Genomic DNA, 27,812 nt, shown 5'->3' on the forward strand with positions numbered 1-27,812 from the left:
TTGGAATTTCCCAAAGTGCCTAATTTTCTATGCTTCTGTATATTCTTTTGTTGTAATTTCAATAAATTCTTCAGCTAAATAACACCTCTGTCATCTTCAAGATTAAGTTCATCTGTTTTCTCTTCCGTGAAGAGCTTCCTAATACCCAATATGAACCTGGGCTCCTTTGTGCTTTTATCATACCTGTTGAATATCCTTACAAAACTATGTGGTAACAAATGGCTCTCTCACATGGTTCCTCTTTGAACTAGTACATTCTTGGGAGGCAGATTTCTTTGCAGTTATGTGTTCTTAATTCCTAGTGTAGTGCCTGGAACACAGTGGAGCCTCCATAGATTAATTAATTAAATGAATACACATAATATGGGAGATAAAAATATGACCGAGTTTTTAAAAAATTAAATAGTGGGGGGGCTGGGGTTGTGGCTCAGTGGCAGAGTACTCGCCTAGCACGTGTGGAGCACTGGGCTCGATCCTCAGCACAAGATATAAATAAATAAAATAAAGGTATTTTTAAAAAATAGTGAATAACACTTTTAGAAAACATGATTAAGGAGATCAAGATGCTTAACATTTTGAAATGTCTGTGGGGCAAACATGTTTTTTCAGGAGATATTCTGGAATGACCCACTGATCTGAGTCAGTATGATATCTAATATTCTGTTGTGATTTGAAACACACCTGTCTGTCTATAACTTATTTATGCAAATAGTTCTTTTAAAAAGTCAGGATCCTCTCAGCTGGTAAAGTGCTTGCCTCACATGCACAAGGCCCTGGGTTCAATCCCAAGCACCACACACACGCGCACACACACACACAGGATCTTAACATAAAAAGAAAGTGGGGTGTATGTCTTATTCAATCCTCAAGCTGCCTAGAGTTCCTCATTGCTATTTCTCTTTACTTTCTCAAATCCTCCTATTCCACTGAAGTATTGGCCACCACCTCTCCTGGATGTAGTTATTTTCAGACCCATTCACTCCCCTTCATTCTGTAAATATTTTAGTATCAAGCTTTGTTCCTTTCTCCATAAACATAACTACCCCTGCAGTTTTAATATCTAGGTAATACTTTCACCTATTCAAAATATTAGTTAGGGATTAGGTTTGGCTATATATAAAAGAAACCCCCCCCCCCAAAAAAAATGATTTAAACAAAACGGAAGTTTATTTCCCTCTCACATAAAAAAGTCCAGAGGTAGGCAGACTTGATATACAATAGCTCCGTAGTTTGTTTTTCTGCTCTATGATTCTCAGCTACCTCATGGTCTAGCTACCTCATGCTGGATTCCAGCCATTCTATGAACATCCTACACAGAAGGGAGGAGAAATGTAAGGGCATACCCTTTCTTTTAAGATTTAATGTAAGTTCCATATAAAATTTCCTCTTAGATCTTGCTGGAAGAATGTAATCACATATATCTTGCTACCAGGAAAGCTAAGAAATGTGCCATACCATATGGTTGTTATGCTTTTATCACACCAAGGTTATTATACCATGGTTATTGAAAAGGAAGAGGAAACAAATGTTGAGATGGGCCTCTAATACTCTCTGCCATCTCATTTTTCAGTTCTGTAACCTTACTCTGAATGTTTTATGATCAATCTCACCTCACTTACCTACACCTATGGTCATATCTAAGACAGTCAATGTGAATAACTGCAATAGCACTGAAATTTCAATGTCAAACATTCTACACTCCAAACTATCTCTTACCTACTCAGTTCATTCACTCTGGTATTTTTGACTCCTCTAGGCCCTCCATCAATCTGCTCTTCATTTCCCAGTCCAACCGGTTTAAAATCCATGGCCCAACATTATACTCTCACCCTGTTAACAACTCTTTTGTTGCCCTTCTCCAAGTAACAGCTAATTATGATGACAACAATACTATGGTGGATTGGCTTGTCTTATACTCATAACTACCATACCTAGACCTTCAGTACAATCTGCTACTCACACTTCATTTTTCTAGTCAATTATCTGTCCTACTATTCTAGTTGATTCTCACCTCCTACCTGCTCAAATCTCAAATACTTTGTCTCTTCTCTTCAGTCAGCTAATCACCTTGCTGTTTTTTTTTTCCCCTAAGAGAACAGAACCAGTCAGAATTATTCTGAGTCCCACAAGGAAGGACGAAAGGAATTGAGGGTGAAAAGGGAAAAAGTAAGGATAACCCAAAGGAGGTGCTCAGACAGTCAAGAATTTGGAGAGGTGAGCAAGGGGTTGTGGTAAAATTGCACTTTATTCCCTTAAACTGTTTTTGATCAATAGCAAGAAGATGAGTTCATAAGGAACAGAGCAAAGAATGGGGTAGCAGTATATTGACTTAAGTAGACTTTTCAAAATCATAATACAAGAACAGACTTTACAACAAACAGGGATGCTCACTCAGAAACCCTGGCCTGTGTGACTTGGAGTTCCCCAGCCCTGGCTGCATTCCCCATCACTATGCCTAATCTCCTTAGAAATGTAGTGAACAGTATTCCTTTACCCTTCATTCTGCAAATGTTTATTGAAAGCTTACTCAGTAAAAGGTGTGTGCAGAATATGAAAAGGGATCAAATTTGGATCTGCTCTCTATCAGCTGTTAAAGCAGCAATTTTCTCACTTGTTAAGTGCAGATTCTGGTTCTGTACATGGGGATGGGGCCCCGGATTTTGCATAGATTCTAAAAAGCACCCAGGTGATACATGAATGCTGCTGGTCTGTATATGTGACACATATTTAGTAATAAAGGTTTCTGTTGGGAACAATAAGTTCCATTTCATAAAATCCTGGACCCCACGCAACCCTAGAATCGTCTGTGACCTTTTTATACATTTTGTGTGCCTTCTGGTGTTTTTGATGTGGACGTTTCTCTTGGATTTTATTTCTTCTGGAGTTAATCACTGCAAACGTTATTTCTTAGCTTATAAGAGAATTCTTCTTCTAACCATTCACTAATTTGACAAGATCTATCTACAACTAGACACTGCATCTTGAATTCTTCCCCAGACCCCAATTCGGGCTGACTACTCTTTCCTGTGGTTTGGCACAGTCTTACCTTTTAGCCTTGACCTCTACTCCCTCCGGAGATGAAGTCTATTTTATTATTCCCTATAGGAACCCACCTCTCCCGGCCACCGCTCAGAGAAACGCGGCTCATAAAATGTTTTGGCGCACCTGAGGTCGCATGAGACGCCACAAAAGAAAGCAGCATCGGTCCTGTGGCAGCAAGCCCCTCGAGTCCTCGGAGATGTTTCCTCGCTAGGCAGTGCGAAGCCCAGGGCTCCCACGTCGCCGCTGGAGCGGTCCGTGCCCGGCGCCCCCACGCTGCGCTGGAGGCTGTGCGCGCCCACCATCGAGGCGGCGGCAGTGGCTAGAGAGGCGGGCCCGGGCTCCGCAGCGGAGGGCCGCAGGAGTGCGCAGGGGCGGCCCCGCGCCGCGGGCCTCGTAGCCATTTTAGGAGGAAACCCAAATCGTCACCCCGGGTGCAGCTTCAATTTCAATAACTTTATTGGTGGCCTTGTCCGCAGGGCGGCCATCGCGCCCGTGGTCCCGGGGAGAGGGAGCGCATCGCTGGAGGTGATCGGGGTGCGGGAGTGGGCGCGGGACTGCGGGGGAGTCCCGAGGGTGGGTTTTCAGAGCTGGGGTGACGGGAGGCCCGGGGGCATGCGGGCGTCCCTGTAGGCCGGGAGGTTGGGGACAACGGGGCGTGGTTTCCTGCAGCGGGGATTCCCTTCCCGGGTCCCCAGGCGCAGAGGCGGGGCGGGTGTGCCCCTGACGCGGCCGCTGGGGTGTTCCCCGCCAGGTGTAGTTCTTCGCGCCAGGTGGCCCCCGATTCGAGCTGCAGCCATGGGAAACACCACCAGTGACCGGGTGTCCGGGGAGCGCCACGGCGCCAAGGCTGCACGCGCTGAGAGCGGCGGCGGCCATGCCCCGGGCAAGGAGCACAAGATCATGGTCGGGAGCACCGACGACCCCAGCGTTTTCAGCCTGCCGGACTCCAAGGTACTCCTCTCCGAGGTCCCCGACCGTGGCCTTGCAGCTGCTGCTTGGCTTCCGGGCTCCATGTTTCCTTGGCTCCTTTTCATCGCATTGAACTGAGTTACGGGATTTTTTTTTTTTTTTTTTTTTTTTAAGGGATTTCCCGAGGACAGAGGTGTTCGGTCGTAAATCCTGTGGTGCCGCTTTAAAATAGGGTACACGTGTAGTTCTTGTTTTCTTGGTGTTTTGACTAAGCCTTGAGACACATTTTTAAGGCAGGGACTATAGACACCTTCCCCGCCCGCACCATCCTTGATTCTTCTGAGAATTTATAGGTTGTAGACTCTGGTGGAAAACTTGTGAGGGTAATTTATTTGAACCGCTGGCCTTAACTTACATTTTCCTTGAAATGGCTAAGTGAATTCCCCACCCCCACCCCCGGAATTTTCTATTTGTTTGGATCCCTTTTGCTATTTTAGGAACTCTGTACTTTGGGTCCTTATCCCTTTTGGCCTGGTTGTGACCAGCCACCACTTATTTACTTGAATATTTGTGCCTAGTCTTGAAGATCAATAAAGGGCATCATTTAGTTGACTGTTCAGTTTTTGTCCTATACTTTGTAGTTGTGGTGACAGGATGTGCTTTCAGGCCAGCTTCTCCAGTGGGAGAGCCAGTGATTCCCAGATAGCTCCAATCTGCAATAGTCCTTCAAAATATTTCGTTGGCCTAAAAGCAACAATTCATTCATCTGAAGACCTTGCTTTCAGTTGAAGGACTTACAGGAAGAGGCCACTTGTGTTCACCCTAACAGAAAAGACAGATGGAGCTGATGGCAATGTGATTACTATCTTAATGTTTCTAATCACTTAGAAGTGTCAACATAAATACATTTAATTATTTCTATTCCGGGATGAAATAGAAAAAAATGGAGGGATTGAGGTGATTGGGGGTATGTGTGGAAGCTTTGGAGAGAATTTAGTTTTATTTGCCATAGTGGTAGTGCATGAAATTTGGATACTAGGGTTTAATTTTTTTGGATCCCAATTGAGAACTTGATCATAGAAGGAGAGATGAGAGTGATTGAAAGGAGCATTTCTTGGGGGCTTTTTCTCCATTCCTTTCTGTTCCCTTCCACTTCAGAACTTCTTCCTCCTCATTTGGTCTGTCTACCCAGTCATATGTATTTACTTCTTTAAAGTTTTCCCAAGGTGATAGACCTCATTGTATTTTTACCACTTTTCTACATCAATGACTCAGGATTTAAGTACATTGTATTTGTCAAAGTATTTTGTCAAGCTATGACTGAAGTCATGGGTGTACTGAATAAAAACCAAGTTGTTCTGTGTGAATTGGGGCCTATTCTGGATCATTCTTTCCCTCACTTCAGTCTTTCCATTTGGGAAATAAGAAAATGGGTCATATAATTCTTAATCCCATCCAAATCTAAGGGTTTTTACCCTACCCTTTTCTTTGCCTCTATATTTTATTAAAACCTCTTCAAATTATAATTTTAGTTGTTGTTTTGTCTTTTATTCCCTGGTGGTTCTGCTGTTTTACTTTAAGTAATCAATTTTTCTGGTAGTCAGCAGCATTCATTCCTACCACAGAAATGTCACGTCCTGAACAGAAGGGCTTTGCTCCAAAATTTGGAGCATTAATAGTTTGTGGCTTCAGATTCTAAACGAAAAATCCTAAGTTGTAAAATAATTGATAGAAACAGTAGCCATGCGGCCTACATTAGATACCACCCTTTTTCAGCAGACTAATTCAATGGTTCTCATCTTATTTGTGTATTGGAATCACCTGAGATTTGCTTAAATACTTTATAGAAAATTTGAATCATTTACAAAGTAGGGAGAATAGTATAAAGAATTCTGTGTACCTCTCACCAAGTTTAGACATTGATCAAGCACAAATGAATGTATATCAACCATACCCTAATTCTACTGTCTCTCCACCAATTTTTTTAAGCAAATTCCAAGTGTCATAACAAATTTCTGTATTTTTAATGTACCCCAAAAGGTGAGTTTTTTTCTTTATTTTAACATAATCAAAGTCTTATCTGGGATGATTTTAAAAATAGATTTCCAGATCCTATATCTGAATTGTAATCTTAGATTATTCTTAAGCATATGCAAAAATTCATGTAATTCTAATGCAGCCAGTCAGACAGAATGCATTGTTTTGAGAATATGGAGATAGGTTTTCTCTTAAGCTAATTCCTTGTAATAATGTAAAAGCTCCTTCAGTTTTCTTTTTTCAGCTTTTTTTTTTTTTTTCCTTTTAGTTAATTAAGTACTTACTCTGCTGTTTTGGGGCTGGAACCCAGGGCCTCAAGTCTGCTACATCCACAGATCTTGGATTTTATTTTAGATTATGTGCCTCGTTTCTCATATTGTAATTTTGAGAAATAGTGAGAGAAGTATGGAAAAATAGACTTTTCCATTTCCCCCAACTGCCCCCCCCCCAAAAAAAAGCCCAAGTAAATAAGCTAGTTTTTTTTTTTTTTTTTAATGCACATTATTTTGTTTGGTAATATCTTTACTTAACACTGTATGATCTTATTTATCTGTTTACCAATTTAAGTTTAAGCCAATTTAAGGCAGGGCTTAGCAAACATTTTCTGTAAAGGACCACATGGTGAATATTTTAGTTTTTGTAGCTCAGTCTTTCACAACTGCTCAGTTCTGCCACTGTGGCATGAAAACAGTTGTAGATAAAAGGTATACAAATGAATGTAGCTGCTTTTCAGTAAAAACCTTATAAAAGCACTTGGCTTACTGGCTGTAGTTTGCCAACTACTGGTCTAAAGAATGGTAATGAAAAAAAAAAAACTAAGGAGTTAATGTTATTCAGAATCACACAAACCTTATTTGATTATATAATTGTTTTTGTTAAAGGAAACTGTTTTATATTTTGCTGTTTGAGGTGCCAAAATTTGCATTCCTATACCTCAAATAGAATAAACCTGGCATAGGTGAGCAAGTAAGATTTCACAGCCACTTTTTTTTTTTTTTTCGCAGTACTGCCTTTCACCAGCTAGACCAAGTGCTCTACCACTAAGCTACATCCTCAGCCCACTATTTCTCCATTTTATAAAAATCAATGATCCAGTTTTCTTTTTATTAATTAACTGATTAATCTGTGGTTCTGGGGTTTGAACCCAGAGCCTTGCACAGGCTAAGCAAGTGCTCTGGCGTTGAGCTGCTTCCCCAGACCTTTGATATTAATTTTTGATGTTAATTTTTGATATTAATTTTTAATGTCTCTTCATTGTGTATCCTATTAGCTAAAATAGAGTTTATAAATTACTTATGAAGTTTGGTATCTGTAACTTTCATTACAGCTGATAATTGAGAGCTATTTATAGTTGCTTGTGAAAGATATATACCTGACAATTTTTAAAAATATAGCTATCTTTTGTTTTCTTTTTTCTCTCTTAAGAGGTACTCGGAAGCATGTCATAATTGCCTGCCTATGAGTTAAATGGCAGTAGGAGAGTAGGGTTTTCTTTTCTTTTTTTAAGGGCAATCTTGAGGCTCTGACAGGGTAAGTAATATATGCAGACTCAAAAGTTAGACTCTTGATTCATGCAGCACTTGAGCATAAGCCATTTGACCATTTTTGGTTCAAGATGGGTTCTTTTCCTATGGTTTGTTAAAAATCTGATTAGTTTCTAATTTTAAGGCATGTCTTCATAGCTGAAGCCTAGCACCCCTCTCTACCCTAAAAAGAAGAATGATCTTTTAAGAATTCCTGGGTCACAATTTATTCTAGGGATGACCTACTCCTTCTTACAGCTCCCTGGGGACAAAGAGTTTGTATCATGGCAGCAAGATTTGGACGACTCTGTAAAGCCCACCCAGCAGGCCCGGCCTACTGTTATCCGCTGGTCTGAAGGAGGCAAAGAGGTCTTCATTTCTGGGTCCTTCAACAATTGGAGCACCAAGATTCCACTGATTAAGAGGTGAAGAAGATAAGTGTCTTGATTGAGGATAAGGGGTCCAGGAATAGAGACCTAATTTCCTTTCTAATAAGAGTGAACAGGCTGGACTTCCCATCTCCACTCACTAGATGTTCTCTTTAGAATATGCCCCTTTCTGTGACCACTTAGTATCGACGGCATTTTTTTTTTTTTTATGTGGTTCTGAGGATTGAACCTAGGGCCTCATGCGTCTAAAGCAAGCGCTTTGCACAACCCCAGCCCAATGGCATTGTATTTTAACCTCATTGTGAGTTGAATGCTTTACCACTTAAAATATCATTACCTCAAGGGAATTTGTAACAGTTTTGTGGGTGTATTTTTTAGGATGATGTTACACAGTCTTTTCTTTTTCCCCAGTTGTAGATGAACACAATACCTTATTTATTTTTATTTTTATGTGCTGCTGAGGATCAAACTCAGTGCCTCACACATGCTAGGCAAGTGCTCTTGTCACTGAGCTACAACCCCAGCCCTTACACAAGTCTTCTCTATGCTTGGAGGAAATCTGTAACTGTAAAAACTGTAAATCTGTAATCTGTTGCTCTGACTTCTGCACTAAAGCAAAATGCACTATGAAGTTTGCTATAGTAGTATTATTTGGTGCTTGCAAAGCAATAGTGAATCAATTGGTTTTCTAGTAATGGCTCACCAAAATACGGAAAGTATTTTAAGTACTTTTATATTCCAGACCTCATTGTTATGGTTTTTATACTTGTGATGGATCTGTTCTACAGGAGCAAAATAGTTATACTAAGGTGAACCATTTTGGGAGATCGTTGACTATTTTTTTCTAAACATTGATTTAAGAACTAGAATTTTTGGAAGGGTTGGCAAATATATGTCCAAGATGATATAGAAAAAAAGACCTGATTTTATACATTATTTTTTTTTTACATGAGGGATATAGTGGCTTAGGGATATGAGAGGCCATTGGTACGATACTGTAAATACCACTTATAGTTTAACATTCTGTCCTCTAAAAGGAACTTGATTGTTTGACCTTGTTTTCTTCTATAGCCATAATGATTTTGTTGCCATCCTGGACCTCCCCGAGGGAGAGCATCAATACAAGTTTTTTGTAGATGGACAGTGGGTTCATGATCCATCAGAGGTAAGTCTTTGATCTACAAAGATCCCCATGACTTAGTAGCCTCATTTTAACTGTCATTGCTGTCTGAATTGATGGGTAGCAGTTCCCCTATACTACAGAATTCCTCTCGCAATAAAAGATGGAGGTGCTGATTATGATCATTTTTCACCTTTAGTAGAAACAGAGAGGAGGTTGGATGGAAGAAAAGGATTTGAAAAGAGGATTCAAGATTTTTTTTTTCTGCTTATCATTTCAGCCTGTGGTTACCAGTCAGCTTGGCACGATTAACAATTTGATCCATGTCAAGAAATCTGATTTTGAGGTGTTTGATGCTTTAAAACTAGATTCTATGGAAAGTTCTGAGACATCTTGTCGAGGTAATTTTATAGTATTTGCTCTCTCTTGCCACATTTCTTGTAACCCAAAAGTGGTTTTTAAATTTCCTTCATGAAAGTGGTCTTTTAATTTTGTTTTGTATTTCCATATCTTCTCAGAATTCTATCTTCTGAATCCTGTATATATGTGCATATGTATATATACACACATATTTCTTATATAAACATTTAGGTCCCCTTCTTTATATATAGCAAAAAACATCTCAGTCTGGTATACTTTAACTTTTTAACCAGGATTTACAGTAAGACATTTATTTTGCATTGCAACCCAGTACACAAACACAAAAACATACAGAAGTATAATATATGGTATAATATTTACCTTTATTTCATGTGATGTATTTTTTCTGTTTTTTAAAAATATTCATTTAGTTATTAATTTTGGTACTGAGGATTGAACTCAGAGACCCTCTACCAACTGAACCACAACCACAACCCCTTTTATTTTTTTTATATTTTGGGAGGGGTTTCCAGAGATTGAACTTAGGTGTACTTGACCCCTGAGCAGCATCCCCAGCCCTATTTTGTATTTTATTTAGAGTCAGGGTCTCAGTGAGTTGCTCAGTACCTTGATTTTTTTGCTGAGGCTGGTTTTGAACTCACGATCCTCCTGCCTCAGCTTCCTGAGCCACTGGGATTACAGGTGTGTGCCACCATGCCTGGAAACCCCTTTTATTTTGAAACAGGGCTTCACTGAGTTGTTGCATCTGGCCATGAACTTGAGATCCTCCTCCCTCAGCCTTTTGGATCACTGGGATTACAGGCTTATGCCACAGCACATGTTTGCTATTGTATTTTTTATAGCCCACTAGTGGGCTATAGCCTAATGTTTGAAAACTCTTTCTAATAATATTTCAAGTTTTCCATTGACTTTTGGTGGTATCACCCAGCAGAGGTTAGATGAGCTTCATTTGTCTTATTAAACTACTCAGCTTAATCTTGTTATTTTGATAAATCAGTTTGCAATTCTATAGTTTTATAAGGCCCTACAAGTTAGTAGTCCTTGGGGAAAAGTAGTTTAAAAAAAAAAAAAAACACACAATAGGACTGAATAGTTGTGGCTCGGTGGTAGAACACTTGCCTGGCGTGTGTGAGGCCCTGGGTTGGATCCTCAACACCGCATATAAATAAATAAATAAAAATTAAAAATCCATTGTCAACTCAAAAATATTTTTAAAAGAAAAAAAAAGAAATACTCTAAAAAAATAATACTTTGCAATTCTTTTGAATATAATCAAAAATTTGTAAATGTTTAAGTATTTTTTTTTCAATTGTAGATGCACATAATACCTTTATTTTTGATTGATTTATTTTTATGTGGTGCTGAGGATTGAACCCAGTGGATCACACATGCAAGGCAAGCACTCGATTGCTGATCAATATACCTCTTGCCCCCAAATTTTGTAAATTTTTGATTATGTTTTTGCTTTCCTTGGAAATATTGGGAAATAGGGCAAAGATTATTTTTATTTTTATGAATGAGGAAACTGATTGTGGTAAAGGGATTTTCCAAGGTTGTGTAGATGACAAATGGGGTAGCTCTTTTCTGAGCTCAGGCCTAGGACCCCTCTCCTCTTCATGGAATCATGTTTCTGTGTTGGGTAACTTTTTCCTTGTGCTACTTGACACTTGTAGACCCAATGGGTCACAAGTTATGATCCATGACTTCTATATTTAATATTAGTGGCCATGTATTTTTTTCATGCATTATCCTGATTTTCCTACTTTGCCTAATATTTGTGGAAATATCTTTTAGACCTTTCCAGTTCACCCCCAGGGCCTTATGGTCAAGAAATGTATGTATTTCGATCTGAAGAGAGATTCAAATCCCCACCCATCCTTCCTCCTCACCTACTCCAAGTTATTCTTAACAAGGACACTAATATTTCTGTAAGTATCCTGAGAATATTTCTGGAGCATCTGGGGAACTGTAGGATTAATTGGGCCAAAGTTCAGTAACCCTAGAAATTGGGATCATTATAAAAGTATACTGAGATTATAAATTATATATATAGGAATATCATTATAAACTCCTTTTACCAAGGCTGGGTTGTATCTTCAGGAACTAAAATGAAAGTTTATAGTTGTCTCTGTTCCTGAAAAAATCAGGACCACACTGTATTCTAGAACCAATTTCTGAGATTTCCATCATGAGATAAAGGAATACTTATCACTTGGGGGTATACAAAAGAGTTATAATTTTTATTTGCATATAATTGACTTCTGTATTTATTCTCATTGATTCTCACTAAAATTATTTTTGTCATTTAGTGCAAATCTCCCATAGTTGTTGTAGGCAAGATTTTTGTTTTAGCTCTATTAAGAATAGCACATCTTGATGCTTAGGGTTTCTGCACTGAACTGAGAATTTTCCAGATTTTCTGTAATAAGAATGTATTAATGATACGCACTGGAGTGGATACATTATTGAAAGGAGATAAGGTGTTCTTAACAGTGCCAAAGAGCTCTGAGAAAGAGTAAGCTATTTTGTTGTCCATGCAACTAATGATTTTCTTTTCTTTTTTTTTGGTGTCTCTAAGTGTGACCCAGCCTTACTTCCTGAGCCCAACCATGTTATGCTGAACCATCTCTATGCATTGTCTATTAAGGTAAGTGTTGTCCTTGATTCTTCACATCTCCCCTATATGAGAGGATAAGGGTAACATATACTGTGCAGTGGTTACTTGCTCAACTACTTCTAGCTGAAGGTGACAGCAGTGGTAAGAAAAACTTTTTTTTTTTTTTAGCTAATGCATCCTTTGTTTTAAATCTCAGTTTCTGTGTCTGCATTCTAGCTAGCTGAATTGTCCAGTGATTAAATGATCTTTTTTGTTTCCTAGTTTCTTTTGGGTGGGTAGAATCTTTATACCACCTACTTATTTGAGTTCATGGCAGTAAGATTTCATTTGCAGAAAAATAAGTTTAGTTTCTAGTTCAAAGAATGCTTGAATGTGATAGTAAAAGTTCTTTCTGGTTTTTTAAATGTGGAATTGAACTACTTTTAGGTGTCTCTGTTATATATCCGAATGCTTGCTTCTTTCTTGTATAGTAGGTAAATGAGAAAGTGACCAGACTTGCCTTGTTCCCTCTAGTGCTAGAGTCTTCCTTTCTTTTTCTGTTGCTTTAGAATCTGGGATGAAAATATCTGTTGTGTTCTGTCTTGTCATGTCTGGTTTGGCTATTAGAATAAAGTTATATAGCTTTGTGACTGTCAAAATAAGCTGGTTATCATCAGAATGACCTGGAGAAGTTTGTGAGCGTACAGATTCAGTGGCTCCGTATCCAAAGTCTTCAAAAAAGTGCATTGAGATCTGGCCACAGTGATTTTCCTTTTAACTGCCTTTTTTTTTTTTTTTTTTTTTTTTTTTTGGTTCCAGAGAATGAACCTAAGATTCTTAACCACTGAGCCACATCCCTAGCCATTTTTGTATTATTTTTATTTTGAGACAGGATTTTGCAAAATTGCTTAGGTCCTCATTGTGTTGCTGAGGCTGACTTTGAACTTGCAATCCTCCTGCCTCAGCCTCCCAAGTCACTGGGATTATAGCCATGTGCCACTGCTCCCAGCAAGCTGCTTTTGTTTCTTAGATGTGTAGCTAGATTAGGGAAATCACTGGTAGAGCCAAGATGAATAGATTATATGGTAATACAGAAAATTTAAAAATATATTGTTGAATTTCACTTATAATAATAACCTTGTGAGATAAGTATTATTTTTAACCCGTTTTATAGATAAACTAAGACTCAGAGAAGGTCAAATTGCCAGTAAGTAACAAATAGGATTGAGGTCCTATCTTCTTATGTTAATTCCATGTTATTTCCTCTGTATCATCATGCCAGGTTTACCAAATAGGTCTTTCTATGACCTGCTTCTCATTTCTATAAAATCTTTACTGGGATTGTATGCATGTGTATTTTACTAGGGCCTGAATCCAGGGCCTGTGCATGCAAGGGAAGCACTCTACCTCTGAGCTCTACTCTAGCATTTTTTTTTTTTTAATTTTGAGATAGGATCTTGCTAAGTTGCCTAAGTTCACCTTGAACTTGCCTCAGCCTCCTGAGTAACTAGTATTACAGGCATGCCTAACTTTAGTTGATTTTTACCTGCCTTCTATCATATTTAGGCTATGTTAGTATACTTTGGTCAGTGTGTTAACCTAAGATGCATTCATTATGGATAATATAGTATGGGGGGAAGGTAGGAAGATATATTGGTTTCTAAATTGGATTGGCTTGGGTTTTTTGGTTCTGATTGAATTTTTGTCTCCTATAACTGCTTGTTGACTGTCAATTAAAGTCACAAGCCTGCCATCTCCTCCTATGGTTTATCCACATGTTGTAACATAGTCTGGGAAATGGTAGTTCTTACTCTTCTTGAATGTATTTCTAAGGAGAATTTTGTCTATTTTTTTTTTTCAAGGAGAGAGAAGAGGATTCCTCAGTTTCTTCTATATCAGGATTTATTTTCTTTTGTTCAACCCTGATTTTCTTTTTTTTTTTTTTTTAATAATGAAGACCGAGGTTTTTTTTTTTTTTTTTTTTTTTTTTTTTTTTTTTTTAATGCTTCTCTTTCTTTTTTTAATATGGTGCTGAGGATCAAACCAGTGCCAGTCAAGAGCTTTACCACTGAGCTACAACCCAAGTACAACCCTGATATTAAATGGAAATTAGGCCTGCTTTGGGACTTTGAAATGTTTTTTTTAGAAGGATTATTTTCCTTCTCATTGCATTTAAGATTTCCTTCTAGAAATTAATGCCAGTGTATTTCTTTTTTCTTTGCTAGTTTTAAGCTCAGTATTAGAATTTGAAATGAGGAAGGAAGAACAGTAGGAAGTTAGTAGTTTCTTTAGCACCTTTCATGTTTTGGGTACTGTGTCAGATATTGTGTAATCATCTGGACCACCTTAATGGTAGGTGTTATTCTCTGTATGATGAGGGAAAAAACGACTTAGAGACTTTAAGTAGATTACCCAAGGCTACAAATACAGTAATAATAGGAGTCCAGTTTGGAACTGAAGTTGATCTGACTCTAAAATCAACCTCTTTATTACATCAAATTATCTCTGTGAACAGTGAATGGCTGTGTAGTACTATTGACTAGGAAAATCTGCCTCCCACAGCAACTAAGAAATTAACTGCATGTGCTTCTTTTTCTGCAGGACAGTGTGATGGTTCTTAGTGCAACCCATCGCTACAAGAAGAAGTATGTCACTACGCTGCTGTACAAACCCATCTGAAGCCATCCTGTCTTGCCTTCATGGATTCAGGAGAAGCTTCTCCCTTGCCTTTGAACTGAACCAGTCTTACCTGAGACTGGAAGGCTGATTTGCTTTCAGGCCAATATGTGTGTGTTTCAGAGCTTCTGAGTAGGATGCTCTGCTTTTGCATTTGATTGCAGATGAGAGCTTTATGAGTTCATGGAATTTATTTTAAGAAGAAAACATATACATATGAAAGGAAGGTTATTGGAAGCCTCCTAGCCCCAGCTATGGGTATTCACCAGGACCCCTTTTGAGGAGCTATAGAGATAACTGTACAGGGAGTTGTTTTTTTTCCCTAAAATGAAAGAACAGCAAACTCTTGTTGGGTGAAGATTCTACCACTGCTACCTTTGGTGTCCAAAAAATGAACTTGGGCTAGACTGTTGCCCTACTTATAGCTTCTGCCTCGCAGGGGCAGCTTCTCTTGCATGGGGTCTCTGTATTTTCACAGTGTGTGGCACAGTCTGTGTTTTTTGATATAACAAATGCCTCACAAGAACGCTTTTGTTCTCTTATTTCACATTCTTCCTTTAATAGCCTCCTTCAGATCCCATACCTGACCCCTCACAAAATTCTTTCAGTAAGTGACCCCTTTGGAAAGTTCTGTGGGACCTGACCCACCTTATTGATAATGGTTGTCAGAATATCTCCTTTTTAGCCCACCAGAAGCCCAAGCAACTTTGTTACCACTTGTTTTAAACTTCTACTAAAGAAAATATGGGTTCAATGTTATAAGAAAGGCATATGCAGAAGATCTATTTTTTTCTTTTAATTTGCTACTACAGCTTTGACTGTATGGCACATAGGTTTTCCTGTTTGGCCTGGCCTTGCTTCCAGTTATGCTTTCTCAGAGCAGACAGCTCTGCAGATAGACATGGACCAGGCAACACTTCTAGGACTTTTATCCTTGAAAGATTTTTATGTGCCTGCATTTTTCTTTAATTAAAAAAATTCCTTTTCATTGGTCTTAAAAGACTGTATAAGAGAACTTAAGGCTTTTAATAAATGGTCCTTAAGATTTTCTTTAGTTAGAGGAGACTATACTCTTATGTTAATATGGCCAGACCCATGTTCATCTTTATCCCAAGTGCTGCTCTTGATACAAGTTCATACAGACTCGTTGATACACATATGGATTCCCTCAACTGTTAAGATATAAAGGCCATGAGGCAAGAAAGTATTCCTGGAAGGATCTTGGTACTAAATAGTAAGAACATCACTTTTTTCTTTCTGCCTCTTTTTTAAAAATGTGTTTAGTAATGAGGTGGGGTCACTGATTTCCATTTATGGACTGAAAAGTATTCAATGCACCCTTGGGGTTCAGAGATAAGACATTTTTTCCAAGTATCTTGGCTCTTCCATTTTACAGATAAATGCAAGTCAAACATTCAGCCTTGAAGGAGGCCATACTTGATGGTTGAGAGACTCCCTGACTGCTAAGATGAACCCAGCCACACTGAAAGGGCACCTACAGGTCAGTTTAGCTACCTCTTGTTTTTTCCATGCAAAGCTGACAATTCAGTTATCTTTGGGAATGTAGACCTCCTTGATCCCAGGTATGAGGCAATAAGATGTGGGCTTGTTTAGCAGGGAATGCAAGCTACTAAGTGCATTGGTGGTTAATTGTGGAGAGTAGATACTGCTTTTGCCTTTCAAAGCCACCTTCTGCAACAAAAGGTTTTTGTGGAGAACCTTTTATGGTCCAAACCATTTTGTCAGTGGTGTGCCATTATAAAAATCCAGGCCAAATCCTATTTTAACCAACTCTCAGGACCTATATAGTCTTTAGTTGTGCTGGAATTTTGTTCTTACCCAATATCCATTAAATAATTGGGCCACCTAGAAGGATTTAAAATCTTGGTTGTTACATGGAGGATTCTCTCATATTCATTTCTTGTCAATAATGCCATTATCTGTGTGTTCATGTATTAAACTTTTTACTCCAAATGGGTATATCAGTATTGTGGGACAGGGAAAGAAATCTCCTCTATGTATCTCAGACCAGAGGCTTCTTGTCAATTGGGTCTGGCTTTAATGACAGTATGTTTTATTGTTGGTGGTCTTCATATTTAAATGTAGAAATGTACAGATTTTGTTTCCCAAATTCTTCTTTCCCAGCCAGATGTGAAATAGGTGCCTGCCAGTAGGTATGGAAAGGGATATGTAGGGGGAATTGGGTAGTGACTACTTCAACACAGTTTCTTTTCTAGCCTGCTAATAAATGGCCCTAAGATACCCTATTTTGGTCTGTCACCAAGAAACTGTTTTAGAAGGGGAAAAGGGAGGAAGAAAGGGAGCCTGATAACTCACCCTTTTATATTGGTTAGTTAAAGAGATAGATTATTTTCTTTAGAAGAGAGTGGTAGAATTTGAAAATGAGTGAAAGCAAAAATAAATTTTTACTTTTTTTTTTTTTTTTTGACCTCTAGGAATTTTGTTAAGTCATAGTTGGCAGGATAAGAAGATAGCTCTTAAAAGGTGGCTGACCCTTAACAAGAGCAATATGGTATTGTGATTGTGGGGCAAAGAAAGAAGAGTGACTGAGTTGAGGAGTAAAGGACGAAGTAACTGAAAATAATCCATTTTCATAAGAAAATTTAAATCAGACATAACCTGGTGATATATCCTTGGATCTCATTATACAAAACTTAGCATTATGTGGAACATTTTCCCCTTGTTTCTTATTCCTATTTGCTGCTTTAATTTAATTTGTCAGATGAACTCTACCAAAGTCTTAAGTTAAATGTTACCTAAAATACGTAGGTTAGTCATTTCACTGGTATGGAGAATTTCCAAACCAGAGTTAGTAGGTTGCTTTAAGTTCAGACTTGAATGGGATTTAACCACTATAGGCAACACCCCTGCAGTGCTGACTTTTTTTAGCACATGCTTGTGTAATTAACGTGTAAAAGAGTCATCCAAAAGATGTTTCTGAGAGGATCCGACAAACCAGACTCACTCACTTTTTTCCCAGTTATTTTTAGTCCTTGTAAATCTACAGAATTTGAGAGAAAACCTTTGAAAAATGCCAGTATTCCATTCATGCTGCTAAAATGAAGTGAAGTTTGGAAAGAAATGATATCTCCAGACAGGATTTATAGTAATCTGGGGTGTAAATGAAGGAGAAACACTAATGATTAAATTCCCTGCTTTTATTGGGGGAAATAGGGCTTTTAAAATTTTGACCTCAACTAAAAATGATATGCAATAGTCTATGTTTGTGTGTGTTTGAAATATATCCTATTCTCAGAGATTTCTACATCCTCACATTCTAGTGATTTGGGGCATGGGCTTATGAACACTATATAACTTATTCAAACATTATTTTGGTTCATCCTTAAAGCCAAGTTCTTGCTGTCTTCTACCAGGGGCTGCTGACTCCAATTACCTGGGATGAAGGACCTTGTAGGGATAAGGGTCTTTCAAAACTTTATGGGTCTAGGCATTTGTCTCTCCTTAAGTGCCAATCACAACTGGAGATTGAAAAACTGACTTCTGCAGTGAACCTAAACTTTTGGAGTAAAAAGCCAAATCTTTTTAAAAATTTTAACAGAAAAGGAAGGAAGAAAAAAAACCCCTCCAAGTTCATTACTTGTATAATCCAATTATGAGCAATGGAATCCCTCTAGGATTCTCATTTGGGCCTTGTGTGATTTGTTTTTCTTACTTGTGCTTTGAAGTAAATAAGCTTCAGTAAAAAATAATTTTGTTATTCCTTCCAACATTAGATGGTGTTGACTTGAATCATGTATAGCACAGTACTTTTTGCAGTAAGATTGGTGTGAAATACTAAACAGTATGGATTTTATAGGAATCAGGTTAGATAGTCAAGGGATATCTATATTGTCAGATATTGATGATCTTACTTATTTTCTATTCCACTTCACAGAGCACCTTACCCAGCTTGTGGTTTTAGGACAGCCAAAGCTCATTGTTATTGATTAGTCCTATCTCTGCACTGGGTCTCCTATATGAGAGTCTTGTTTGAATTTTGGTGAATTAGAGAATGTTGATTTGTATTACACTAAAGCATCTGGAAGGAGTGTAGCTCTGTGTCTGTCATAAAGGAGGGATAAAGACTGTAACTTGAAGGGAATAAAATATGTGAGATCCTCCATTAAGTGGTGCTTTTTGTAACCTTTAATGCTGAGATACAGAGGCTGCTTTTTCAATATTTCACAAAGGAGTGGAATACAAACAAGTATGGATTTTAAACCTTTTCTCCAAATGTAATTGTCACTGGACCCTGAATTGCCTGAAAATTATGTGTAACTCATACAGAAATGTGGGGTTTTTCCCCATAAAACTGTTTAATAAAAGTATTACACAGCAATAATATTGAAGTTATTTACTGATTGCTGACTATATTGTCAAGATCTGTCTGCCTTGATAATTTCAGAATCTGAAGAATGTAAATTGCTAGGCAGGCACATTTGGATAAAGGGAAGAATTCATGGCTGCAGGGACATTAGCGATGTCCTTCCATCTGCCACATTTTCTCCTCTTTTTGTGCTGGGCAATGCCATCATTAATTGTGGGAATGCAGACCAAGTCACTGATTTGACTTTCAGCATTTTCTCTGAACTGACTGCACATTTAGCTATTATGCTGTGAAATTATCTGAGATCTTAAACCAATGATTGTCATTCCCAGGTGTACATTCATATCACTGCTGAAGATTCTGTAAACAATATCCCCAGTCTACTACCTCCATCCCAATTAAATGGAAATCTCTGGTGTGTGATCCAGACAAATATTTTTTAAGCTCCCTCACATGATTCTAATAAACTTTTAGGGTTTGAGGAACATTATCCTGGACTCCCCTAGCTGGCTTTCTCTGTCAAATTATATACTTCATTGTATGAAAATAGATTATATACTTCATTCTGACAGCAGATCAGATGTCCTTAAGATAAGATGGTCTTATTCGGGGATATGAGTGTAATACAATCATTCTTGGGTTTTGTCCCTTTATTTCACAGGGTTTTAACACAGCTGGCTTCTGTTCTTCTCCTAAAACAACCATGCTCCCCTTTATTTAGTCCTTTAAAGATTGAACTGAGTTGAACTTTCTTAAGGGAGAGAAGAAGATGACAATGTGGGGATGACCACAGTTTGAGAACAAGGAAGTTAATGAGGGAGTAGAGGTATAACACAGGACATGTAAGAAAAACTGTGATAATAGGAATGGAGCAAAATAGTTAGCCACCAAACTCTAATAGGCCCAGACAATGCCTGTAAACTAGAGTTAGTGGTAGATGACATGTGGACACCACCTCTGGAAGCATGCCTAAACATGGCTTAGTCACTGAAACAAAATGACAGCATGATTCCATCAAGGCCAAACTTGCATTGGCATGTGCTTTCTAAAGCATCTTTTTTCTGGTCTACTTGGCTTGGGGTCTTTTGTTATATCCCTTCTAAACCTGCCCTGCTGCTCCTGCAGTGACAAGGACCAATGACAAGTGGTTCATGGACATCCTGAATCTCTCTTTCCCTTTCCCTCTGGCCTTTGTGGTAACTTCATCCAGCAGCACATATGCACATAAGATGGTCTTATTCAGGGATATGAGTGAATAATATGATAAATTCACTGAAGATGAACTGCTCCGTGTTTTCTGTCCAGTTAGCATTTTTCGTGCACTCAGTTGCATTCTGAAGGAAGCTCCTGTCTTGAGTTTTCCTTTGTCAGAAGCCTGAGGTACATATGCTATATATTTTAAAACCCCAAGTAGGTTTCACATACTTCTTAAATACTCTTGACCTAATTGCCCTTTACTGCTGCTTCCAAAGTCCTTAATAGTGACAGTTTATGAGAAGATCAGGTAAGCAAGCATACCTGAAAGAGTGAAGATTACTTCAGACCTGTGTACCTGGATCTTATGGGGGTGGTAGGGGAATTCTGATTTCCAGACCCATTGATAACTCACAACTGTGACCCTACATTTCTATCTTCTTGTTTTCAGGGATTTTTGTTATCATTTGAAAAGTTCTAGTTCTGTTCACAATTACAAGTTGGGGGTTAGAACTGAGTAGTGGCATGGGTGTTGTTCTTAACAAGGCCTCAGAAAATAAGAGAAAGGGAATTGGGACAGGCTGAAGACATTTTAAATACACAATGTTTGGAAATGCTTGTGATAACTTAAAGGTAGTGTTTTTCTCCTTCAGTTAGCAGAGCTGCATTCTCTAGATTGTCTGGGAGGGTGATTTACAGTTAGAATATCTGTAGATGAAGTAAAAGGAGTTGACAATCCAGAGATCCACCAGATCAAGAGGTAGTCTGAACTCAGAGAATTCTGAGGCGTAGCTTCTTAATTTTAGTTGCAGCAGAGAACTGTGTTAGCAACTAAAACTAGATGAACTAAAAGTTCAGGAGAAAAGGTAGCACTGTCCAAAGTGAACTGAGATCAATAGTCATTTTATCCTTTGGGGCCATTTGCTGATTTTGTGCCTGGGCTGTGGATTGACCTTTGCCTAGCCAGAGGGTATCTGATGAGGTAAACAATAAAGTTCCTAGCAGTATTATGAGCTAATAGAGGGGCGAATTGGAAACCTGGGGGACTTCAGATGTGCAGCTGGTTTTTCCCCAAAGGACACTTACTAAATGGGAAGTATAGGAGACATCATAAAGCTTATAAAAAGAGTAAAATTTCTCAAAGATGTATAATGCTAAAGTCATAAAGACTAACTAAAGCTAGGGGACTCAACTGAAGCATATGGTTCTAAAACATTTGCGAAACACTGAAGTAAGGCAAAGTATTATAACTAAAGAGCTTTTCAAACATTTTTTTGGAGGAGCAAACAATACTAGAACAAAACTCAAGGACACAAAAATATCCAGCTCTCAACAAGGTAAACAGCTACGATGATTGACAGCCAACCAAAAATTATTAGGAAGGCTTCTAGGCAAGATGGAGTAACATGAACTGGATTTACCCTTCCACCAAAAACAACATTTCAGACACTGTATGAACCAATAGTTTTCAGACATTGTCTTAGTCTCTTTGTGCAGTAATAACAGAATACTTGAAATTCAGAAAGAAGCCAGGTGGGGTGATGCATACCTACAGTCCCAGCAATCCTGGAGACTGAGGCAGGAGGATCACCAAGTTTGAGCCAGTCTCTAAGTTGGTGAGGCCCTAAGCAGCTTAGTGAGACTGTTTCAAATTTTAAAATTTCTAAAAAAGGTACCAAAAAAAAAAACAAAAAAACCCACATATGGAAAGATTTAATTACTACAGTTCTGGAGACTGGGAAGTCAAGATCAAAGGGCTAGTACCTGACTAGGGCCTTTGTGCTATGTCATCCCATGTGATGTCAACCTTTTATAATAAACCCACTCCCACAATAACAGTAGCAGTCCATTAATGAGGCAGAATCTTCATGGCCTAATCACCTCTTAATTTTACTATAATGGGATTTAACTTTGTAACATACTTTTTTGAAAGATACATTCAAACTACCCTAGATATTAAATATCAAGCAATAAAGAATGATGACCTCTGAAATATGGGAAACAAATGAAGTGAGCCCTTTAACTTCTCAGCTTACTACCCTGAGAGTTTCTGAGTTATGACTGGAAGACTGAATTTCCAGCCTAATGAATTGCCTCAGTTGAGGACATGGAATACAGAACAGAAGGGTTTTCCATTAGTAGTAGGGGACTATCAGCTCAAGACTAAATGTGGATAGTATACAGAATAATGGCCCTTCAAAGATATTTTTGTGTTAACTCCCAGAATCAACAGTTATGTTAGCTTATATAACAAAAGGTAACTAAGACTGTAAATGGAATTAAGGTCAACTGACCTTGAAATGGCGAGTTTGCCCTGGATTATTTAGTTGGACCTAACTATAAGTGGAAAAAGCTTTGAGTGATGTGATATTGAAAAGAACTTGACTTGTTTGCTGGCTTTGAAGTTGGAAAATGAGGGCCATGAACCAAGCCATGTAGGTGGCCCCTGGGAGGTAGAAATTAAGGAAATGGATTTTCTCCTTGAGCCTCCAGGAAAGAGGGGCTTTAATTTAACCCAGGGAGACCCATTTTGGAGTTAGGAACCAAAGCAACCTAGGACGATTTGTGTTATTTTAAGCCACTGGATTTGCTGTAATTTGTCACAGTAGTCATAGAAAACTAATATAAAATCTAAATCTTAAAATGCTGAGAGTCATATGGATTAAGTTATTTCCACAACTATATCCCAGAACAAAGCTCAAAGATATTTACAGAAAACAAAAAATACCTAGCATCAAATAAGACAAAATTTATAATATCTTGATAAACAATAAAAAATTACGAAGCATTCAAAAATAGGAAAATTAAACCATAATGAGAAAAAAATAACTGAAAATGACTCAGAACTTACAGAGAATAGACACAGCAGACAATGGATATTGAAAGATAAAATTTCTTTGACATACTTGGAAAGATTGACTGTATGTCCACATACATATATATTTATATCACTTGAGCTTCAGAGATTAGAACTACAAATTGAAAGGAAAGTGACCGCAACACTCGGAGGGACCAAGAGATCTTTTTGCACTAATGCAACAGAGGAGAAAAGAGAGAAAGAGAGAGAGAGAGGAAGGAAGGAGAACATGCGCGCAAGGGAGACAGAGAGATCAAGAGAGAGAGTGAGCAGGAGAGCAAGAGAGAGGGGGGCCCAGCAGGAGGGAGTTTTTATAGCCCAAATCTAACGGGGCCTCTGGGTCTGCAAGCTGCCTTGTTGGCACAAGGCGGGGGTGGGGGGATGGGGTTGACTGTTCAGCCTTGAGTGGGGGTCGAGTGTTCAGCTTTGATGCAAACAGGTGATAAAGGACCAGACAGAGGGGGGTTTGAGTGCGTGGGCCATCCTGCAGGTAACATTTGTTCAGCCTGCCCTGCAGATAACATAGTTCAGCCTGTTCTGCACCTAACATTCCTCCTTTTTTGTTTTTCTAAGTGACACCAGGGACGTCATAAAGTCCTCTAGCTACTTCCTGATTAATGGTGGGCATTGTGGAACCTAGAAGGGAAAGTGGAGGAATGTTCAGGGGACAGGTCTGTGAACACCGGGGCAGCCAGAAATAACACCCAGTGGCTATAGACAGTTATTTCAGAAGGGGCAAAGTCCATAAAGGTTCCTTGAAGCCATAGGTTGTTAATGGCATCAAACCATTTCTGAGCAGAGAAGATCTTTGGTATCAGCCATTGTTCCTGTTGTAGGGACTCTAGGAAGTATTGGAGGTGGCTTGGTTGAATCCAGTAATGTTAAGGGTGACAGCCCAATTGCAGCCAGTGGAAGGGCAATTGCCTTGACCCATAAACTGAGAGTGGGTGGTGTCATCCTGGTGCCATGTTGTTTGGATGTAGAAGCAGTGTCTGTGGTTTGAGATAAAAACTTGAGAGAGAATAATGATTAGTAGAAGAAGAAGAGGGTTGGCGAGAAATTTTGAGTTTGGTGGTCGTGGTGGAAGTCCAGGACTGGGAATTTGGAACAGATGTGTTTTTTAAGGCAGGAGACATAGTACCAGGGAGAGTGGCCCAAAAGCTTGGCCACCACTATTACTGTATGGGGTCCTTCCATTGAGGTTCCAATGATTGAGAATGTAGTTCCTGAAGTAAGACTGAGTCACCCAGTTGAAGAGGGTCCAATTCAGTTTGTGGTTGTGCTGGGATTGAGGCAATGAATGGAACAGGAAGACACCAGTCTGCATATTCCCTTAGGAGTTTCCATAGAAGTGTGAGATTAGGCAGGTAGAACACAAGGGGAGGAGGAGTGATTAGAAAGATTGGTTGATTAAGAAAGGGTGCCCATAGAGTTGCTCAAAGGGGCTAAGGTCTGAGGGAGCTCTTGGGGCTACCTGAATTCAGGAGAGGGCCAATGACAGGAGATTGGGCCAGAAGAGTCTGAGTTCAATAGCGTATTTAGTGAGATGATCCCTAAGAATGCCGTTAGGCCTCTCAACCTTACCCAAGGATTGGGGGTTGGTGGGGGATGTGGAGCCTCCAAGTGATGTTGAGGCCTTTGGAGCCTAGTTGAACAACCTGAGAAGTGAAGGCTGGACTGTTGTCTGACTGGATGGAGGCGGGAAGTTTGAACCTGGGAATGATCTGCTGGATGAGGATGGAGGTGACAGTGTTAGCAATCTCCCTGGATGTAGGGGAGGCTTCTATCCAACGTGGAAAAGTATCAACCAAAGTCAGTAGGTAGCGAAGCTTTTTGTGCCTAGGCACATGAGTGAAGTTGATATACCAGTCTTTGTCTGGCTAATGGCTCCTCATCTGAGGTGTGGGGAGTTTAGGTTTAATATTTCCTTGTGGGGATACTGTAGAGCAGAGAGAATAAGCAGAGTGGACCTGCTGGAGAGTAGTTCTCATTCCTATGAAGTGAAAGAGGGGTTGTGAAAACTGTAAAAAAGGGGTTAGAGAGGGTTTTAGATGGGCAGAGTCTCTGGAGCCAGAGGAGTTTGTCATAAGTCTCTGTCTTGGGCATCAGGGCTGGTAGTCTTAAAGAAGTGGTTGATTGACTGACTGGTTGGTGAATTTGTATATCTGATCTTGCAGGAACTTCTGTAGGCAATTTAACGTACATGGTCCTATTAGGAGAAACATAAAGAGGACTAATAGGGGTCCTGTGAGGGGGAGGAGCCAAGGCCATACTTGACTGAACATTCCCCATGGAGCCTGTTGGCCTAGTTGCTGTCTCCTCTTTTCTAGCTGTTCTTGTCCTTCAATACTTCCAGGAATGACTGTGTTTTGGCTTAACTGTTTTTGGTAGGTGTTTAAGATCAAGCTGGTCAAAATTGACTTTGTTTTTATCTATTGTTAAGAGTCAGCTGAGTTCCCATAGGGGTCACCTGTGGGAGAACTTGAGAACAGCTTCTTAGTTCTGCTAGGCTAGGATGGGTCTAGGTCTTGCTTCACCATGTGACTTCCCTTAGAAGCATCAGGGATGTCTCCTGTCTCCAATGACCCTCCTATTCACAGCAAGTGCACTGATTGGCTTTTCATTCCCTGATCAGGAGGTTATGTGGCCCAGAGTTGCAAAGCTCTTTAGAGAATTTCCCTGTTCCCTGGATTTCAGACTGACTCAGAGGGTAAGAGCGAAAGATTAGGTTTTTTTGGCCATTTTAATTTAACTTTAAGTTTTGATCATAAACATCCAGCAAAGTCACTTTCACCTTAAATTAAGAGTACTGGGCTTTAGCTGAAGTCTGGCCTACTTTGGAGTCATTTTGACATATAGTAAGATGGGAGGCAGAGCCTTATCTCAGGTAAGGCTAAGATTTATAAATATTAGGTAAAGTGTTCTATTATTGAACTGATCTTTGTTTTTAAATATCATTTTATAAAGTTTACATATATTGTTGCTTGATGTCACATGAATACTAATACAATATGGTATTCATTTAAATTGTACCCAGTTTATAGAACTTTATATTAATCTTATTGATAACAGGTCCAGTTATAGAAAATTAAGTGATATAAATAAATCTCTAATATGTTATTTTTATAAGCCTAAAATTACCATGCAACCTTTTGGAGAACACCAGCTTGATATAATTTTTTTTAAAGCTTCTATCTTACCTGGAAAATATGAACACATTTAATACACAAAGAAGAGTAATAGTACCACAATTACATTGATGTTTTATATTAATCAGGTTTAGCTCTTAAGGAAATAACATATTACAATATTGTAAAATAACAGTTGTTGTTTATCCATAGTTGTATACACAGACTTTCTTTAGCACTTACTTACACCTATATAGCCAACGTACACAGACCTTCTTTATCACTTGTTTAAACCCTCTTATTTACTTAATAGACTCTCTTATCCAGAAACACATTTTCCTTCTATTAAATCCATACCTAGAATCTTCTATTTTCTCTTTCCTATCTGTTAACTCCTTCTTTATTTACACTTTAAAACAATCCTTGTAAATTTCTGAACTTAGGCAAATTATCCCATTTTAATAAAGAGATATTTTGTTATTTGCAGCACACAATTAATCACATCTGTTGACTATTTTATGAAAATATGAACAATGTTTAAGTATATAGAATTATATTGTTGTAGGGATGGACAAGGCAAGGCACCTAAGATAGCAGCAAATATAGGGAAACAGTTTTATTTGGTTGCAACCAGATTCAGAGTGCAATGCTTCTGTTATAATCAATTAATCCCCTGAACCCCAAGTTTAGGTAGTTTCAGAATTTTGTACCCAACATGTAAGGAGAGGGACTCAGAAGTTCAGAGTCTGCAGAAGTTCTCAAAAAGCAGTTTTTTGTTGTTTTTTTTTTTTTTTTTTTTTTTTTTTTGTTGTTGTTCTGGGCAAGTTAACTTTTGCAGGACACTTGGGAGGGGGAGAGCTTTTTCTTCCCTTTCTTTCCTCCCCCTGCCAGCTGTTACCATGGAGCCCAGTTGGTAACTTCCTTATCTTAGAAATGTAGCCTTCTCTGTGAAGCCCCAGCTCAAGGCCAGAGGTCTTGTTCACATATTTTGTGAAAAACCAGTAAGGGGGTATCTAGCTTTTGGAGTGCTGATTTTTTCAGCCAGTGGCCAAGTAAAACAGGGCAATATGAAAAGAGGAAGTTTATCTACATTAAACTCTTTTTTTTCCTTTCTTTTAAATTTTTATTGTTGGTTGTTCAAAACATTACATAGTTCTTGATATATCATATTTCACACTTTGATTCAAGTGGGTTATGAACTCCCATTTTTACCCTGTATATAGATTGCAGAATCACATCAGTAACACATCCACTGATTTACATATTGCCATACTAGTGTCTGTTGTATTCTGCTGCCTTTCCTATCTTCTCCTATCCCCCCTCCCCTCCCCTCCCCTCCCCTCTTCTCTCTCAACCCCATCTACTGTAATTCATTTCTCACCCTTGTTTTTTTTTTTTTTTTTTTTTTACCCTTACCCCTCACTTCCTCTTGTATGTAATTTTGTATAACCCTGAGGGTCTCCTTCCATTTCCATGCAATTTCCCATCTCTCTCCCTTTTCCTCCCACCTCTCATCCCTGTTTAATGTTAATCTTCTTCTCATGTTCTTCGTCCCTACTCTGTTCTTAGTTACTCTCCTTATATCAAAGAAGACATTTGGCATTTGTTTTTT

At 38.7% G+C, this 27,812-nt stretch overlaps 1 protein-coding gene and 1 long non-coding RNA gene across 5 annotated transcripts in view; one reads left to right on the forward strand and one right to left on the reverse strand.

Moving 5' to 3' along the window:
- The window catches only part of LOC143404939 (uncharacterized), a 103,490-nt gene extending 100,213 nt beyond the window's left edge, over positions 1-3,277 (reverse strand). The window contains exon 1 of the long non-coding RNA XR_013091940.1: positions 3,166-3,277. This is a non-coding gene — a long non-coding RNA (uncharacterized LOC143404939). The remainder of the gene's footprint in view (positions 1-3,165) is intronic.
- Positions 3,278-3,441: 164 nt separating this feature from the next.
- On the forward strand, positions 3,442-18,969 carry Prkab2 (protein kinase AMP-activated non-catalytic subunit beta 2). 4 transcript variants are annotated; one of them, XR_013091939.1, is made up of 9 exons: positions 3,442-3,567; positions 3,738-3,993; positions 7,770-7,936; positions 8,972-9,065; positions 9,301-9,421; positions 11,196-11,329; positions 11,980-12,048; positions 14,599-15,907; positions 16,070-18,969. XR_013091939.1 is itself a non-coding variant. In XM_076863232.1 (8 exons), the coding sequence occupies exons 2-8, from the start codon at positions 3,838-3,840 to the stop codon at positions 14,674-14,676; spliced, it is 819 nt and encodes a 272-aa protein (XP_076719347.1). In that variant the 5' UTR covers positions 3,442-3,576; positions 3,794-3,837; the 3' UTR covers positions 14,677-18,969. The 4 variants fall into 4 exon arrangements, 3 of the variants coding, with proteins under 3 accessions (XP_076719347.1, XP_076719345.1, XP_076719346.1); XM_076863232.1 differs by having other exon boundaries at positions 3,442-3,576; positions 3,794-3,993; positions 14,599-18,969; XM_076863230.1 differs by having other exon boundaries at positions 14,599-18,969.
- The last annotated feature ends 8,843 nt before the right edge of the window (positions 18,970-27,812 follow it).

This window comes from Callospermophilus lateralis, chromosome 7, assembly GCF_048772815.1.
Source record: "Callospermophilus lateralis isolate mCalLat2 chromosome 7, mCalLat2.hap1, whole genome shotgun sequence".
NCBI lineage: Eukaryota > Metazoa > Chordata > Mammalia > Rodentia > Sciuridae > Callospermophilus > Callospermophilus lateralis.